The sequence below is a fragment of the Antechinus flavipes genome, chromosome 2 (assembly GCF_016432865.1).
Source record: "Antechinus flavipes isolate AdamAnt ecotype Samford, QLD, Australia chromosome 2, AdamAnt_v2, whole genome shotgun sequence".
NCBI classification, from domain to species: domain Eukaryota; kingdom Metazoa; phylum Chordata; class Mammalia; order Dasyuromorphia; family Dasyuridae; genus Antechinus; species Antechinus flavipes.
The window spans coordinates 186,359,035-186,377,612 of NC_067399.1; the positions used below are offsets into that span (position 1 = coordinate 186,359,035).

At 33.0% G+C, this 18,578-nt stretch overlaps 1 protein-coding gene across 1 annotated transcript in view; it reads right to left on the bottom strand.

The window, feature by feature from the left end:
- DLGAP2 (DLG associated protein 2) overlaps positions 1-18,578 on the bottom strand; it is a 1,170,371-nt gene that overhangs the window by 103,015 nt on the left and 1,048,778 nt on the right. The window contains exon 7 of the mRNA XM_051976005.1: positions 7,752-7,899. Within this exon, the coding sequence (XP_051831965.1) occupies positions 7,752-7,899 (148 nt within the window). The remainder of the gene's footprint in view (positions 1-7,751; positions 7,900-18,578) is intronic.

Sequence of the window (18,578 nt, forward strand, 5' to 3'; positions counted from 1 at the left end):
GTTAATGAAAGAAGAAGACTTTTATAAAGAATAGCACCTTTTTTTGTAAGAGGCAAAGTATGGATTGTAATAAATAGATGGCTTGGGATTTCCTCAGACAATATGCCAAATACATATGTAAACTTTATTTTACTGAATTAATCTTATTTTATTTGTCGCAGATAACTGGCACAGACAAAAAAGTGCTGGAAGTGAAAAAACAAAGCAGAGATTCTTAATTCTAGCCAGCAAGAGTTACTTTTTTGCTAAGTCAATGATAAAAGTTAGAGCTATATAGTAGAATACTATATCAGACTATGAATTATAACCTATATGGACCAAGAAACATCTGGAAACTAATCAGAGCATACCGTCCAATAGCCACAAATGCTTTACATTATGACTTTGGCCATATGGGTCAAGAAAATACCTTGGAAAGAAACAGATTTTATTGACTCAAAATGGCTGCAGGTGTTACCAACTGCACATTTGGAGAATATAGATAACAGCAATTCTTTGGAAATTTCCTGTTTTTCCGTTCTACCTTTACAGTAGTAAAAATGCTATATTGTAGTGGGATAATCAATACCAGGTATGGCTATCCAAATGGAAACCAGAAATAATCTATTATTGCCAAATGTTTTTTGAAGAAGTATTTTTTTAGTGCATATATTCTCTGCTAAGATCCTCTCTGAATAAGGGAGATACTTTGAGAACAGAAGATGTTGGTCTTGACAAGTACAAAATAATTGGTCAAGAGCTACTAAAAACCCACATAAAAAAATCACAGATTGAACATTTTAACTTCATCCTCTTGAACATATTGATAACACTGAAATCAAAATATAAAACTTAGTGATATCAACATGTGTCATTTCTGGTATATGCCTACAATTCCACAAGGAATAGCTATACATTATACCTGCCTACGTTTGGGAGAGAAAAATGTTTACCTGATAACTTGTGTTTTAGAAGCTCATATAAAGCAGACATTCCAACTACTTATACTCAATATGTCTCAGTTGAGAAAGAATCTTACCAACTAGTCGTGACTTCAGTTCAGAATATCTGTGACAGAAATAAAAGATGCTGTGATACTAGCGTATGTTGTCAGCATCTTTAACAAAGAGACAGAGTTCTGTTGAGAAACCTTGCCATTTAAAGAACTCACAAGTTATCTATCTGATGGAAAGCTAACCCAGGCAAAGTTGAGATACTGGATAACTTGTCTTTTTACAAAATAGTTGCAGATAACAGAAGGTGTCATAACAAGTCTATTAATCAAAATCACCTCTTGCTAATAGGGAAATCAGCTAGACACTCTACTCAGAAAATGCTGAACAGGAGACTGTTTACCAGTTGAATACAGTCTGACCCAGCTATAAAGTAGGAAAATAATAGCTCTAGTGAAGACTATGTGTACTTTTATCAGGTAAGGGAATTGAATCTATAGGAAATGTCTTAATTGCTGACAATTTCTAGAGACTCATAGCATTCAGAGGCAACCCCTAGAGTACAAAATATTGATAACTAAACTGATCCTGTTGCCATTCCAAGTAGATATACACAAGTTTATAATAATTCTGATGGTCAGCCTATAACATCTACTAGTTTGACTTTTAGAACAGAGAGAACCCTCAGTAAAAAGGGAACTACACCTATCAGAGCAGATGCCAGACTAAGATGTAACAGGTTACAGGGAAAGAAGACATAGTTACATACATATTGTGGTGACATAGAGATTTCACATGTGAAATAGCCTTGCAAGTAATTGCTTATGTTTATTTTTGTGCATGTTAATTATAGCTTCTGGGGTATGCTTATTTATTATTTTGCTCTTATAGTCACTTAACTGTTTTATATTCATTTTGTAGCAAAGTCTATTATTTTTTTTGTTCATTGTTTATTTGCATATTATGCTAATTCTTAGAATGAAACTATATTTTTATATAGGCCTACTGATGGCATTATTGTTGCAGTTATGTTTTATTAATTAGCCTGTGTTGCTTTCTTATGAGTGCTTGCTGTGTACTTCAGATATTTATGTATAGGAGTTGTACATATAGAATATGTAACTTAGGCATGTAATGATTATCATTCTGTCAGGTGATTGATTCTTTTTAGAGATTATGTTTATTGCATATACTGTTAAATCTTAATTCTTTGTTATTTATAATTATAGAAAAATCACCTTTACAATTTTAAAGCACTACTCGAAAACCATGATCAAAAAAGAGCCTGCACATCTGTATTCCCGATAAACTAGAACATTAAGCCTTAATGTTGCATGACTGTAATAATGACTTCTTTCAGTTGGTTGGATATATACTTTAAGAAAGAACCTTGAGACAACATAGGTGAAGAGAAGTGTGAGATGTAAACTTTTGAATAGTAGAGCCCTCCACCTCTTCCTGACCCCAAGAGTTATAGACATATAAAGAAGATGTGCAAACCTACTTATCATGTCTTTGGCTTCTAGTCCTTGAAGCTTTTCATACTGCTTAGAATAGATTCCCCTTTTGTGAAATCATTCTCTCATAGTTTGAGCTGAGATCTTATCTTACTCCCAACTGAAGAGTTTATTTACTTTTTTATTTGCTTCTTTTAAAAAATTTTAATCTGTATAAATTCTCTGATTTCTTTTTCTGTTTTCTTTGATATAGAGGTTTACTATCTACTCAAAATAGTCTTTTGTATAACAGTACTTTGTAAGAAGGTCCTGAACTAGTAAGTGAAAGATAAAGGGAATCAGATCTTTTGAGAACAATCAAGAAAGAGGCTTTCATTTTGAGCCACCTAGACATATTTGATGTGAGATAGATAAACATAACATAGTCTATCACCCCTTTGAAAATCAGAGAAATCAGTTAGTTTCAATGGTCTTGGTTCCTGCTTTCCTTCCTTATTCTCCTATCTGAATTGTTAGTGCTTTTAGCAAGACTCTTCTCTGGTAAAGGTATAATATTTTTTTTTCAGATCATATCTATTATTTTACTTATAAAGCACAACTTTTTAATCTAGACAGATAGCTTTAAATACATATAATGTGTCCCTAAAATCTTAGTATAGTTTTAAGCTATTAAAGCTTAAATTTTAAGCTTTATTTAAGCTTTAATAGTTTAAAGCGGTGCTAAGATTTTTTTGGGGACACACTGTATATCTACCTCAGATATAGAATGACCTCAATATCCTTCATCATCTTGGTTGCTTGACAACAAAGTGCTGATATAGCTAAATTATATTTAGATAATAATTATTTTGATGTTTCTCTCTATATTAGTTCACAGATTCTTGATTATGAAAAGGGTTTAGAAATAAAGTTTCCTTCCTCTCCCCCCTACTTCCTGTGGAGCCTTCTTTCCTTATATATGCAATTTCATATCTCTTCCATTAAGAATTAAAAAAAAATCCTGGAACTTTCTGCTTTCTAGCCTTGGCCAACATACAGTTGGAAAATAAGGTGTGACAAATTTTATTTCAGCTAAAAAAAAAAAAAACTTAATTGTGTTGAGAATAACCGAGGCAACATAGCAAATCGTGGAATAGATAAGGAATAAAATATCTGGTTCTAAGTTGCTGTTTAGCCATTTTTTAACTATGTCACACTAGCCAGGTAGATGCCTTCCTTTTTATTTTCTCATCTGTTAAAAGGGGATAAAACTTCTTGTCCTGTCTTGCTCACAGAACAGCTGTGACCATCAAATGAGGTTTTGTGAATCATAGAATTTTAGAATTGAAAGGGAGTTTAGAAGTCACCTGGTTCAGTAATATACACAAACAGGAATCCTCATTGGATTTTCCTAAATAAGTGATCTATCCAGTCTCTTCTGAAAGAATTTCAGTGATGAAGAACTCACTTTCTCTACAATTTCTTTCTCATTGGTCCCAGTTCTGGCTTGTGGGGCTGAACACAAGGTTATTTCTATTTCCACATAACAACCCTTCAAATACCCCAAGATAATTATCTTGTTTCCCTAAAATCTTTTTTTAACAGATGATGTATAATAGTGTTTTGAAAATTATAAAGCACTATGTAAAATGGAATTAATTAATTAATTTAAGAGTGTGGTATTAACAGTCATCTCTTTCCCTCAGCCAAAGAACTAGTCATTTTCTGGTAATAGCCTTTTGATACTTAGGTTGGTCATTACAAAACAGCAACAAATCTACTGCCCATCTTATAGTTAAGGTCTTTCTAGTTTGGAAAGACTTATGAAAATCATAGAATATTGGCATAATCTTCAGGAGACCAGAGACCCCTCTATAAGACAATTAGGTTTGGAAATCATGATCATTACATTGCTGAAAATCATAATGAGGTAGGCTATGATCCCCAGAAATAAAAGATAAGCTCATCAGGAAAAGCCTGCACTAAAATTAAAATATTATACTAGAAATTCCAACTCTTTTAACTATGTATATTACAATGGATAATTTTTAAAAAGCAAAAATTAATCTTCAAATCCAGCTATATAAAAAGATCCTCTAAAAATGGTAATCCAGTGAAACTAAGTTCTCAAATTTTTTAATTCATAATTGCTAAAGCTTATCTAGAAATGAGTTCTGAAACGGAGGGAAGGAAGGAGTTTTGCCTGAAGTTTTGAAATTTAAAGAGCCTACTGTTTGCAGAAAGTCCAAAGTTACACATACACATACACACATACAAACACACACACATACACACACACACACGGAAAGGAATTTTCATTCATATATTCCAAATTAGTGATCTATACAATCTTTTATGAAAGAATTTCAATAATGAAGAACTCACTATCTACTGAGAAACGTTTTTCTTTATATTGAGCTGAAATGTACCTTCTCTACAATTTCTTCTCCATCTGTCCCAGTTCAGCCTGTGGGACTGAACACAAGGTTATTTCTACTTCCACATAATAGCCCTTCAATTACCTCAAGATAACTACCTTGTCCAAAAACTCTACTATTTATTACATCATCTACTTATACTGAAATGGAAAATAAGGCAATAGGAGTAGGTTTATGAAACCTAAGAATTAAAAAAAAAATTCTGTGGTCTAAAGTTGGCTCTGAGAGAACAAATAGAATTGTCTTGCTGAGATAGAATCAAGGTAAGACAGGAGATCTGATCAAACTGCCTATTCTTGAAGAGTAAAAGAACGACCACTTCACCATTTTTGCCAAGTAAATTTCAGAAGGGGGTCACAAAGAATCAGACATGACTGAAAATGACTGAACAACAATCATAACCCCCATTCCCATCCCTCTATACACATAAAGAACAAGCGTTAAGGAAAGGTTTTCTAAGACCTGAAATGCTATATTAAGTTTCAAGGAACATTTTGATTTTTAAAAAATAATACAATAATGGGTTGGAGAATAGCTTCCACAGATGCTTTTATCATTGAGCTTAAAATACATCAAAATAATTTGCTTTACAGTAAAGCAGGAAATATTATAATAGAAGGAATACTGACTTTTAATTAAATGAATTAGGCTTATCTATCTATCATTTACTTTCTTTGTGACCTTGTGTGTTTACCTTGCTCCTCTGGAGAAGCTTCTTCCTTTGTAAAATGTGACAATTAGTCCAAAAGATTTCTAAGGTACCTTCATATTCTAAATCTTATAAAACATCATTAGGAGAATATTTTCCTAGGTTTATTCTGCATTATTTTTCGTCCTCAGAGATATTCATAGTTAGATTAGGAATAAGCATATTTCCAATATTGAGGGATTGAACACAAGGAAATTATGTGCACTTAAGGGAAAAAAAGTAGAAGGATCAAAACTCTTAAGAGGGAATTCGGATTAACAAAGGACTGAGCCAAAGGGGTGGTTCCCATCACATTAGGCATGGACACATTCTGAATGTGTTTTATCAAATGACTTTCTATTAGTCAGATATAAACATTTATTATATTAGAATAAGCTAACATATTGTAAAACATTATTAGGATGAACATTTATTATAAATCTATCATTAATTATAAACCTATCAGGCCCTATGTTAAACAGTGAAGCACTATTCTAAGCCTTCTAAAATCAAATTTACTGTAAAGTAGTTCCAAATTTACTGGAAAAGGTAGATAGGAGTGAGAAGTTTAGGAAGGAAAAGGGGGCTGCCATAATAGATAGAAAGAACATTGAGCTGTGCTCCAGAAAGCTTTAGGCATGGTCTATATATTGAATTGATTTAAAAAAAAAACACTTAAAAATGAGGAAGCTAGAAAAGGAAAAATGGAGGAAAATGCTCAGTTGTTCTCTCTGAAACTTGAGAGCATCTTATTCATAGAATCAAAAACAATGATTAAGGATGCTTTTAAAAACAAGATCAGATTGTTAGATATAGCAGTACTTTGAGAAAGGTCAAAAGACAGTAAGTCATCATAAGAGAAATAGAAAGAAATGACTTGGCTGTTAACTAGTTTATCAATAACTTTCTTAGTCATTTAATTATGGCATTAAGAATAGTAACAACATTTTCACATAATGGTCAGCAAGAAATGCCACCAAGCTAAAAACTAGTTTTTTAAATTGGTAAACCAACAGATTTGTTACTGGGATTTTACCATTTCCTTTTCATTTTTGAACATTTAAGATCACCAAATAGATACCATACTTTCTTATCTCTGTGTTTTTGTGGCTGATATTTCCTCTATCTGGAAACCCCTCCCTCTATTGATTTCCAGCTGTGAAAATTTTCCCATCATCAAATATCTAGATCAAATGCAATCTTATTCATAATCATATTCTTAATCTTCCTCAAATTATTAATATTATTTTAGGAGAGCTTCTCATGTTTAATTGTTGAGGAAGAGTTTAAGAAAGTATTCTACATGAGCCTGGGAATAAGGGCTATTAGGTCAAGTAGAGATTAATAATAGTTAAGGGTCTAGCACAATATTTGGCATTTAATAAATGCTTTTGATTGATCACTTGATTAAGGGCAAGTAAATAGGGTACCTTAACATTTATCTAAATTTTTGCTACAAATCACACATCTTATTTAAGTATAGAAATTTATGATGCTAAAATTTATATGATGGCTTTCTTAAAAATTTTTATACTACATTTTCTTTAAAAAGCATAATTAAATGGAAAATAATAGAATAATCTCTTTTTCCCAGCTGTGAGTATAGGAAGTCTAATCATTTGGACCATGATGCCATAATTAGAGCTTCACTGTTTACTCAGTGGAATATTTTAATTGTCAATATATTTTAGTCAAGTCTCTGGAAATTAAAAAAACAAAACACCTCAACCCACCAAATAACCCCAAAAAACGATGAGTCCCACTTCGGTAATGAGATGATGCTATTAAGACTGAAATTAAGACTTGTTGTACAACTAAAGATGTAGCAGTCTATTCTCAACTCTACTTGCTAAGCCTTAAGAGATTCTGTGCTGATTCTGCTGGAGGGGATTTTTGTTCCTTGGCAAAGTAATACCACAAAATTATCTGATCACAATGTCATCCCCTCATTTTATTAATAAAACATCCCTGAAAGAAGGGGAGGGAAAGCCGTGTGTAAAGATGACTCATCAGTTATATTTCCTGTGCCAAGAAGAAATGACCAGGACATTAAAATAGTACAATAAAACAAAGCCCCAACCAAAGAAACCATAAAACCCCCCAAATCTCAGTCTTAAAAAAAAATCTATCAGCTGTTACCAGTCTTTTCTTTCTGGCACACTTAAATTTTCACTGTACAGCTTTCATTTTTAATGGAGAAAATTTCTAATTAAATCTGGCTTTGTGGTTTGGTTAAGGATAAAAAGAAATCGCCAACCTGACTAACGCAGCTGGCCTGACTCAGAGTGCTGACTGCCCGCATGTAGCTCTGATTCCTGGAGCGGAATTTCGGAGAGTTGTAGTTAGCAGAAGGATCCAGGTTGTGACCACCAGGCACATCACTTGCAGCTTGTAGGTAGCTCTGGCTATATTTAAAAGAGAGGGAGAAAGAGGGAGAGGAAGAGAGAGAGAGAGAGAGAGAGAGAGAAATGAAGAGAAAATAAAGTCCATAAACATCAATGGAAAAATTACAGTTTGAGAACGGTCATTCTATCCCATTTTAAGAAGTTGCTGAAATTGAGCAATTTGTAAGTATTTTTCCCTTATGTAAATATATTTGATGTAAACACTTGCAAATATGAATTTCATTTCCTGTAATAAATGGAGGTGATTTTCCGGATCGCTTCTGAGTTTGACACTTTATAGCCAGAAAGGTGGAATTAGGGTTGCTCCAAATAAGAAATGATGACAGGATCTGTAACTCATGCAGCATTAAGGCAAACTACCCACCTGGATTCATGCCCAACGTCAATATAGAATCATAAAAATGTGTCTATGCTTTTGCAAGTATACAAACTCTGAATTCAGCCTATGTTTTTTCTGTTTCACTTATACAAATGATTCACTGTATCAAACAGTGCAGGCAAAGAATGTGCTTTGAAAAGACTGAATCCATTATCACAGTCACAATGATTTTTTTTCCCCAATTCCTCTTGAAAAAGACATATAATTTTTATTTATCCTTTTACTTCTCCAACCCTCCACTTTTTGGCCATATTAGAATTTTGATGTGTGGAAATATATTAAAACCTTACTTAATTGCAATGTTCAAGGAAAGGGGTATTCTGGTTAAAATGGGTTTTTCTGATTAATCAGAAACCTTTGTTATTGTTTAATCCCTTGATGTTGAAAAGTACTTTAAAATGTATGAGGCTACTCTCTTGCCTTAGTAGGAAGAATTAACATAATTTCATTTTTCTTTGCTGACTGTAGATCTCATAGTGCCTCAGAATCCTCATTTTGAACCATTAATGTTTACTGCACAAGAGTGTATATATATATATATACCCACACAGCATCTATTGAAATAGAGTTATATGCTTTGACCTCAGAATAACTCCTGGAAGTTTAAAAGATTTTTAATTTTATTACAAAAGAAGTCCCTGGTATAATTTTGGATTTGCCATTTTCTCTAAGAGTGGAAGGCAGAAAAAAAATCTGTTTAAATTAGAAATTTGGTTATTTAGTTTTCTAGTTACATAGTCTTTATAGTTATCATTTCCAAAGGAAAAAAGCTATTTCATTTAAATAATATACTTAATAGCTAATGATATGCACCCTTGGTTCACAAAACCAAAAGAAAATCTTTTGAAGTTTAAACTTATCTTCATTTTAAATGTAAAATAAGTTGAATTTTTTTTAAGTTCTCAAATTAGCTTAATAAGTTTTGAATTGGAGTGCTATAAGAAAACTTTTGCTATAACATAAAATAAATACATACACACATAAATATAGACTTTAGAGTCGTGACACATACTTTTTGAGGTCTTCTGCCTTAATCTGTGCCATCACTGTCTGTGATATTACTGAACAATTGTATGAGGAATGTTAGCCAAAAGATAATTACTCCATAATAGCTTTGAACAAAAATCAATTTCATTCCATTAACAAATATTTATTAATTGCGTATTGATGTGGGCAATTTTTTTGGTAGGTGCAAAGGAATTTCCAAAGACTAGATCTGATAACTAGTTACCTGCATTCAAGAAGATTATGGTAGCAGCATATGAAAAATATCTAAATTATAGATGGCATAATTCAATTTGATTCAACATATATTTATTTAAAGCCTATTATGTGCAGGGCTCTGAGCTATAACATATGATTTCATATGCTATAGTATAAAACAATAAATGATGATTGTCCTACCAAAATTTTATGAATCAGAAAAAGCCATTAAGTGCTGGAAGAAATGTGGGGAGGCTTCCTGGAGGAGGTAGTTGAAAAAATGTTGTTTTTAGTCATTTCAGCCATGTCTGACTCTTCTTTACCCCATTTGGGGTTTTTTGGGCAAAGAAACTGAAGTAGTTTGTCATTTCCTTGTCCAATTCATTTTATATATATGTGAGGAAACTGAGGCAAACAATCTTAAGTAACTTGCCCAGGGTCACTCAAATTCTAAGTGTGAGCCTGGATTTGAGCTCAATTCTTCCTTTCTCCAGGCCCAGTGCACCATATGGAAGTATTACTGATTGTGGAGGTCATGAAATTATGATTTATTATCAATAGTTTGGTATGCCTCTTTTGTATACCTTTAAATCTGAGGTCCTACAAAAATTTCTCAAATGAAAAAGAGTCAGGAATGGAAAAAGTTTAAGAAGCCCTGCTCTGTCACCTAACTTCCTCACTTTAAAAAATAAATGGGATTTAAATGGGTAGAGGAATTATGATATGTGATGCAATTGGATTGCAGAGGTGGGGAGGCACTGGATATATATACTAGGGGTACCAAGCAGTCCCATTTGACTAGAGGCATAGTGTATTTGGAGAATACTAGTTTGAACTAAAGATGGAAAATTAGTTTGCCCCCAGGCTGTGGATGGTCTGGATTGTCCACAAAGGAGTTTAAACCTAATAGTCAATAGGAAGCCTTATTGAAGTGTGATGAACATAACTATGTATGATGTAAGAACAAGATCTGCAATGCAAGGTACCTTAGTTTTTTCTTAAAAGTTATTGAATTCATCCTTGAGATTTAATTGTTTCAGGAGATAAGGTTGAGTATAAAAGATAGCCCATGGAGAGGCAGGAGTAGGGGTCCCTTAGGCTTAACTGGATGCTAAGATGGCCAACAGAGAGTCAAGAAAGCTATGTACAATTGAATCAAAGTTTAGTATACTTTTTTATGCTATGATTAAGTAAGCTTCCTTTGTTAACTATTATATAGTCTACATGTGTCTCATGTCATTCTAATTTTGAATCTGAAGCACCCAAATTGGCCGAAAGCCCACACTAAAATACATAATAATAGCTGATATAGCTTCTACAATGTGCCAGACTCTGTGCTAAGTGCTTTATAATTATAACCCTGTTTATCTTCATGATAATGTAGGTTTTGTTATTACCCCTAGTTTACAGATGAATAAACTAAGGCAAAGAGGAGTTAAGAGACTTGTTCAATCCAATGTGACATATCTAGAGAATATATGAGGAAGGATGAATTAAAGTGATTGCACATATAAATGTCTGTGGACATGCACACACATGCATCTGGGAATATAAATTGATCCAGAAGAGTTTATTTGAAACTAATCTTATTTCAATAGCTTCTTTGAAGTTTTTTTTCTTTTTTCTTTTAAGATTGTCTGAGATATACATACTTAAAAATTCAGCCATAGCTTTCCATTGGTTAAATGTTATAAAACTATGTTAAATAATAATCTATAAGTAGGACTAATCTATTTTCCAAAATGACAGTTTAAGTTTCAAAATAAAGATTATTGTTGTTCTATGAGACTTATTCCTAATTCCTTATTCCTATTCCCCTTACCTAGATATGGTATAGTTACATATAACAGAGATGCTTTCTAGACAATGTAGACTTGAAAAGACCAGGTGAACCTAAAGAGATGAAATCTAGATTTGGAAATAACAAAAAGCTTGGTAATAATCATGAGAGCAGTGTAATGATGAATAACAGAGAAGTATATGCTTACCTTTCAAGGCAAGGCTTATTTGTTTTTGTAGAGCTTATTATGTGCCAGCTAAGGGTTGTAAAAATGTCATTTCATTTGATCTTTACCACAACCTTGAGAGGTAGGAGCTATTATTTTTTCATTTTACATATAAGGAAACTGAGGCAAATAGAAATTAAAGTGATTTGGCCAAAATCATGCAGTTGGTAAATGGATTGAGCCTGAATTTGAAGTTGTGTCTCCCTGACTACTAACCTGACGCTTTTTGCATTCATCATCTAACTACCTTCAGTTTGATAAAGGTGAATAAAGCATCATCTAGTGCAAAGCCATACAACTATATTCTTCTAGTAGAAGAATTAGAATTTTCTGAATCAAGATCTGTTTTTCCCCTACAATGTTGCATGTTATAGCCCAGGTTATGCATGTACCTTGGCCATACATACTTCTTTGTATATTTCTTATATGCATATTTACTGTTTATATAATTTCCTTCACACATCTCTGGGCCATATGTGTTCTCAATATATATGGCTTCTGTGTATGTATCCTGGTTATATGTAAGTTTTTCATATGTAAACCTCCCTACTACTTGTGAAATAGTAATCTGGGAGAGATACCTTCTTGTGTGTACAAGAGAGATTTTTTTCACCATTTATTGCTATGTGATTTAATTAATTTTTTTTTGTTTTGAATGATTTTATTCTATAGCTGCATAATATAAATGAAGATATTACTGGAGTCTCATAAGCTATGGTTTTGAGGGACTGGTGACTATGGATTATACTAAATATGGGAGAGTTTTTCTGGAGGGATCACATAAAGAGAGTTGGTTCCTGAGGCTACAAAACTAAATGAAAGGTATGAAGCATTTCTGAATGGGCAATTTAGACCAGGTTAGGAAGAAGTAGATTTTTATCCTCCAGGAAATATTGCTGTGGATCTTAGATGCTATTAAGTGAGAGTTTATCCAAGAGATTAAAGGTGAACTAAATGAAGTAACAATAGCTAAAAACTGCTTTCTGAGGGATTTCAGGAAACTATTTATCAGTCCCCCATTAACAATAGAAGTCAGTTGTCTTCTTGGAATATGTATCCTACATGTTACAGAAAATGTCTTCAAAAATTTCAGATGATAATCAGTCCTAATTCTTATTTATTCAACTATGTACAAATGATACCAACAGAAGCAGCCTGAGAAGCATTGCCAAAGAGTTTTAAGTCCTGCATAAAAAAAGTGAAGACTTGGGGCATAAGTTATATTTTTATAAACTGCACTTGATGATTAAGAGAGAAAAAGTAGATTTAGGAAGTAATTAAGCCAAATAAGAATATTATGTTTAGACATATTATTTGGGTGATCTTAAAGATTCAGAAAATTACAGAATCTCAGTTTCCAGGAACTTTGGAAATCACCTAATTCAATCAATAACTAAAAAGCAACAAAAAGCATTCTGTTTCAGTATATCCAGTGAAGAGGGACCTACTATCTCTTGGGGCAGTCCAATTTACTTGTGGACATTTCTTTTACGTTGATCCTAAATATTCCTTTCTGCAGCTTCTATCCATTATTTCTATGTAGGCTGCTGGGACTAATGAAACAAGCCTAATTCTTCTTTCACATGATAAACCTTCAAATGTGACTTTTGTCACTCCCTCTTTTCCAGGGTTAATATCCCAGTTTTTCAGATGATCTTAATATAATATGGTCTTGAGACCTCTTGTAGTTGTTGAATTGTTTCAGTCATGACCAATACTTTGTGACCCCATTTGGGGGTTTTGTTGGCAAAGATATAGTTTGACATTTCCTTCTCCAGCTCACTTTACAGATAAGGAAACTAAGGCGAACAAGTTTAAACAACTTGCCCAGAATCACATTACTGCCTTTCAATTTATTGAATTGCTCTGTTTCTTTAACATTTCATTCTTGAAATCCTCAGTCTTGCTGAGTCACCTTCTCTTGAAGAATTACAGACAATTTTTTCTCTGGATCATTTAAAATATGATTTCCAAAGATTTGTATGATTTCCAACTATGCCCACATTTTCCCTCTTTTTTTACCATGAATTTTATAAATAGCTCATTTTCCAGTTCTCATCATTTCTAATTCTCCTTGTTGGGTAGACTTGGTTGCAGAATAAAAATTTCTTATGCCACTTTTTTTTTTAACTTTTTGAAGAAAGAAATTATCATTAAGGCTAGCCAAAAATTCATTAGATACTCTGGGCACAGAAAACTCTATAAGTTATCTGGATAATTAAAATCCATAACAGCTTGCCATAAAATCCCTCTGTGCCAGGATTATGAACTATTTTTCCAAATCCTCACCTGTTTTTCTCCTTCTGTGGTCTACTCCCATTACAATATATCTTTAGTTTCTCCTTCCTATTATGCTTATTCCTATTATCCATATTCAAATGCTTCTTTCAGGTTCCTGTAGCTTTTTGTTAAATTTTTATAGTAGTAGCAATAAATAAATCTTTGCATTCAAATCATTATAGTACTTAAAGACTTTGTGTTTTATAATAGCAGTTTCCTCCTTCAGCATCTCCTTCGTTTTCCAAAAAAATACTAGTATTTTGATTTTGGCTTAGGAAAATTTATACCCCAAATGATAATATCATAATCAAGTTTATTTCCCTAATAGGTATTGTGTGCCTTTAAAGAGAGATATAGATATATCTAATACATATATTTATATACCTACATATACATGTGTACATGTGCATATATGTACACAAAAGATATATATATAGAAGCACATATAAGTGTGTAAAAACACATAGTTTTCATATATGTCTCTATTTTGACTTTTCAATTATGATTAAGTCTTATTTAGAAAAGGAAGAAAGAAATATTTTTATATTCAGATAAGGAAGGACATAATGGAAGTTAAGAATTTGAGAAATAAATTAATTGAGTCTTATTATAATTTTTATACCATGCAGTAAAAGAATTAACCCTTAATTTGAAGCTAGAATGTCTGGCCCTAAATCCCAGTTATGCCATTTATTTCTTGTGACCTTGAATAATCCATTGTATGTCTATAATCTTTAGGATGCTCCTTTGTGCAATAAGGAGATTGAATTAGATAGTTTAAAAAACTTCTAAAATTGCATTGTAAAGAGCTTTGACAAAGAGTTGGTGGGTCACAAAAATCCTTGGGGTTTGTAGTTCTAGAAAGAGAAGAAATTAACTTTCTCTCTCTCTCTCTCTCTCTCTCTCTCTCTCTCTCTCTCTCTCTCTCTGTCTCTGTCTCTGTCTCTGTCTCTCTTTCGTGCAGGGAGTCTGAGGTACAGTTTGTTTGTTTTTTCCAGGAGAAAACTGAGAGGGTTTTCCCAGGGTTGTGGTAGAAGTGGGCTACACTAGCATTTCATTTCTGTAGGACCAAGAAACACGATCTCTATCTGAATGAACAAACTGAGAGGCTGACAGTATTTTAGAGGAGAGAAACACATTTTCAAAGACAGAAATATTGGGCAAGCCCTAACCTGCCTTACCCTTACTTCTGTTTATTTTTTTCTTAAATTTATTTTATTAAAATATATTAAGTGGATTTTGTGTTGTTTTTCATGCACATCTGTGGAGAACTCCATCCTTATGTTTCTAGGTATCTCTTTGTTTGCTACAAGAGGCTGAAATGGGAGCCTAAATAGCTGAAAAGGTCCCAGGAGGGAGGGGGACCTTTCTCAGCATAGGATTGAGAACTTGATGTTCAGCCCGTTCTTGAGAGTTTTGCTCTCTACTTAAGGACATAAGCATGAGGTATTTCATAATAACTCTTCTAAGAAAAGAATCACTATGACTTTGGGCACTACTGGTAAAAATCTACCTTTTAAATAAGAATTTAGATTATAGAGTGATCTGTAATCTAGCATAACATGAAAACATTTCTCTTTTAGTGAGTAATTCTAAAATATATGCCTTTAAAAAACAATGCCCATATTATTCAAACAGTAGCATCTATAAATGGAAATGGAAATTGAGTTTGAGAAGCTCTACTGTTGAAAAAAAGTGAGCTTTAAAAAAGGGCTTTCCTGGAATTCAACTCAGATGTATTCCTCCTCTACTTGCAAATGTTTCTAGAGCTGTTCATTTAACAATGTGCTCATGACCTTGTTCTTATGCTCTTTGATGGCAAATGTACAATGCAATTTTTTTTTTACATTTAGCCATGCTCCTCTGTTTAGCTGCTTAGATCCATAAAATAATTCTTTAAAGATTTAGAAACTTTGCTTCTGTGCCCAATTTAGAAAAGGACTACAAATTCAATGTAGGTTATATTTGAGAGAAATATAAAAAATATTTGTCAAAGAATAATAAACATAACAATTTTTCATATATCTATAAAGGTAATCTGATGCAGAGTAAACCAGGTACATATAAATCACCTATTGTCTGTTTTCATGAACAATGCAGTGGTTTAAAAAAAAGATACTCAAATACAATAGAGTAAGTGTTACAAAGAAAAGATTACTTCTGGCACATCCTGCTGATCAGGGAGTACTTTCCTACCTCTGCTCATTTCTCCTTCCCTGCCCCAATTTTTCAGAGCAAATTCTGATACTGCCTCTTCTAGGAAAATTTTCTTGGTACCTCAGATGGAAGCAATGTCTCTCTGTTCTGATCTTTCACAGAACTTTAAAAAAATCTATTTTATTTTATTTTCAATTCTCAGTTTTCTCCTTCTTGCTTCCTGTCCCCATATATTGAAAAAACAAAGCCTATTAATAACATATGTGTATATGTATAGTCATACATACTTAAGAAAAACTTTAAGAAAATTATTTATAATATATTTATATGTATATATGTGTGCATGTCTGAGTATGTATATATATGTGTGTGTGTGTATTAATTTATTATTTAGTCAAATTTTTTAAATGCTTTGGTCTTTACTGAGTTTATCACTTTTTCATTTAGAGATAGTATGCATGTTTGCATATCTCATAGCATTATGAATTTCTCTCAATTATTTACTTTGTATTATAATAACTTATTGATATAAAAACTGGATTTATGATTTTATTGGTATGGCAAACTCCTTGATAAGGAAATTCTCTCTACCAATGCACTCTGGTATCTTTTTTTGAAATTTACAGTCTATGGCGAGACTTACATGAACTGATGCTAAGTGAAATGAGCAGAACCAGGAGATCATTATACACTTCGACAATGATATTGTATGAGGACATATTTTGATGGAAGTGGATTTCTTTGACAAAGAGACCTGAGTTTCAATTGATAAATGACGGACAAAAGCAGCTACACCCAAAGAAAGAACACTGGGAAACGAATGTGAACTATCTGCATTTTTGTTTTTCTTCCCGGATTATTTATACCTTCTGAATCCAATTCTCCCTACGCAACAAGAGAACTGTTCGGTTCTGCAAACATATATTGTATCTAGGATATACTGCAACATATCCAACATATAAAGGACTGCTTGCCATCTAGGGGAGGGGGTGGAGGGAGGGAGGGGGAAAAAATCGGAACAGAAACGAGTGTCAATATAATGTAATTATTAAATAAAAAATTTAAAAAAAAAAAAAGAAATTTACAGTCTAACAGAGTTGCCCATTAACCTAGGCCTTCCTGATTCTGAGGTTATGTCTTCTCTGCCAAGCTAGTATGGTTTCAACTTTACTGAACAAGATGGTCTCCCGGGTTATGCTAATCATTTCTTATCTCACTACTATGCTGGTAACTCAAGCCTTGACTGACATACCTCCCTCAGCTTTTTCTTCCCTCTGATTGAAGGGCTGAAAGGTAAGAGTATCAAACTCTTCCCAACGCCTTCCATTATAGAAAGCAGGAACTGGACTTTTGAGCTCAATCTATGTCTTCTGCTCTCCCTGCTTCAACTCCATGGAATGAGATGCTTCCCTTGTTGGAACAAGATACACTCTGGAAGAACAACATACTCTCCAGTGGAACAAGATATCCCTTGGTGTCTTATTCCTCCCCGCCACTGTGTGTGTTGTATATATTGTATATACAGTGTGTTGTATCCCATCATTAGAGCATAAGTTTCTTGAGAGCAGGAGGGCCCATATTTCTTTTTATTAATTCTATTGCCGGTGCTTACTACAATATGTGGCACCTAGTAGGCACTTAATAAATGTTTATTGCATTAGATTAGAATATATACATATATTTATACACACACACACACACACACACACACACACACACATATATATACACACATCCCTACAACCATAAAGGGCACAAGTAGACAGAAATTCTCTGAAAACCCAACTTTTCCGCTTGAAGATTGGAAAAGTACAAAATAGATAGATATGAAAACTAGACTACAGACCCAGCTCTATAATTATATAGTCTTGGAAAAATCACTTAAGTTTTCTGGGCCTGTGACTTTGGGATAAAAATATCCTATATCCCCGAAGACTAGTCCCGTTGATCTAATGCTTGAAGCTATCCTTCTAGGAACTCATGGGCTTCATTTAATGGAGTCCTTTGATATTTCATCGATATTCTGTAAGCTTCATTAAAAAATCTATTTTCTTTTACTGACATTTTCTAGCACTACAAAATATGGGAAAGACAATTTTATGGCATTGAGCTGAGACAAGCCAACATGCCAACAGAGAGAAATTTAGAGTTTGTCAAAAATCAATAAAGAGAAAACTATGGAACAGAACCATCTAGAAAGGTCTTAAGCCTCAATGCTTTGCTGAAATATTTGCCTACTCAGAGGATCCACAGTTCTTTAGTTTCTTTGAGAAAGCTAGAATTATAGCAGCTTTATAGATAGTATGTCTTCCTCAAATGCTCTTTAGTCCCTCCAGCCATGAAATAGGCCTTTCCTTATAACTTCAGTTACTTTTTAAAAGATATGATCAGAATATGGCACTTTGAAGGATATAATCAAATTGCATTATAGGTGCCCTACTAGCGTTTAATAATAGTGTGTCACACCATCAGAAATCCCTATGTGTACAGGAGGTATATTATATACTTTATATTATATATTATATACTATTTATATTATACTATAATATATACTATATTTATATTATATACTATATATAATATATTTCAGTTATATTTAATAATTAGTAATTTAGTAATACAAGTTTACTTCCACAATATCTGATGGTAGTTTT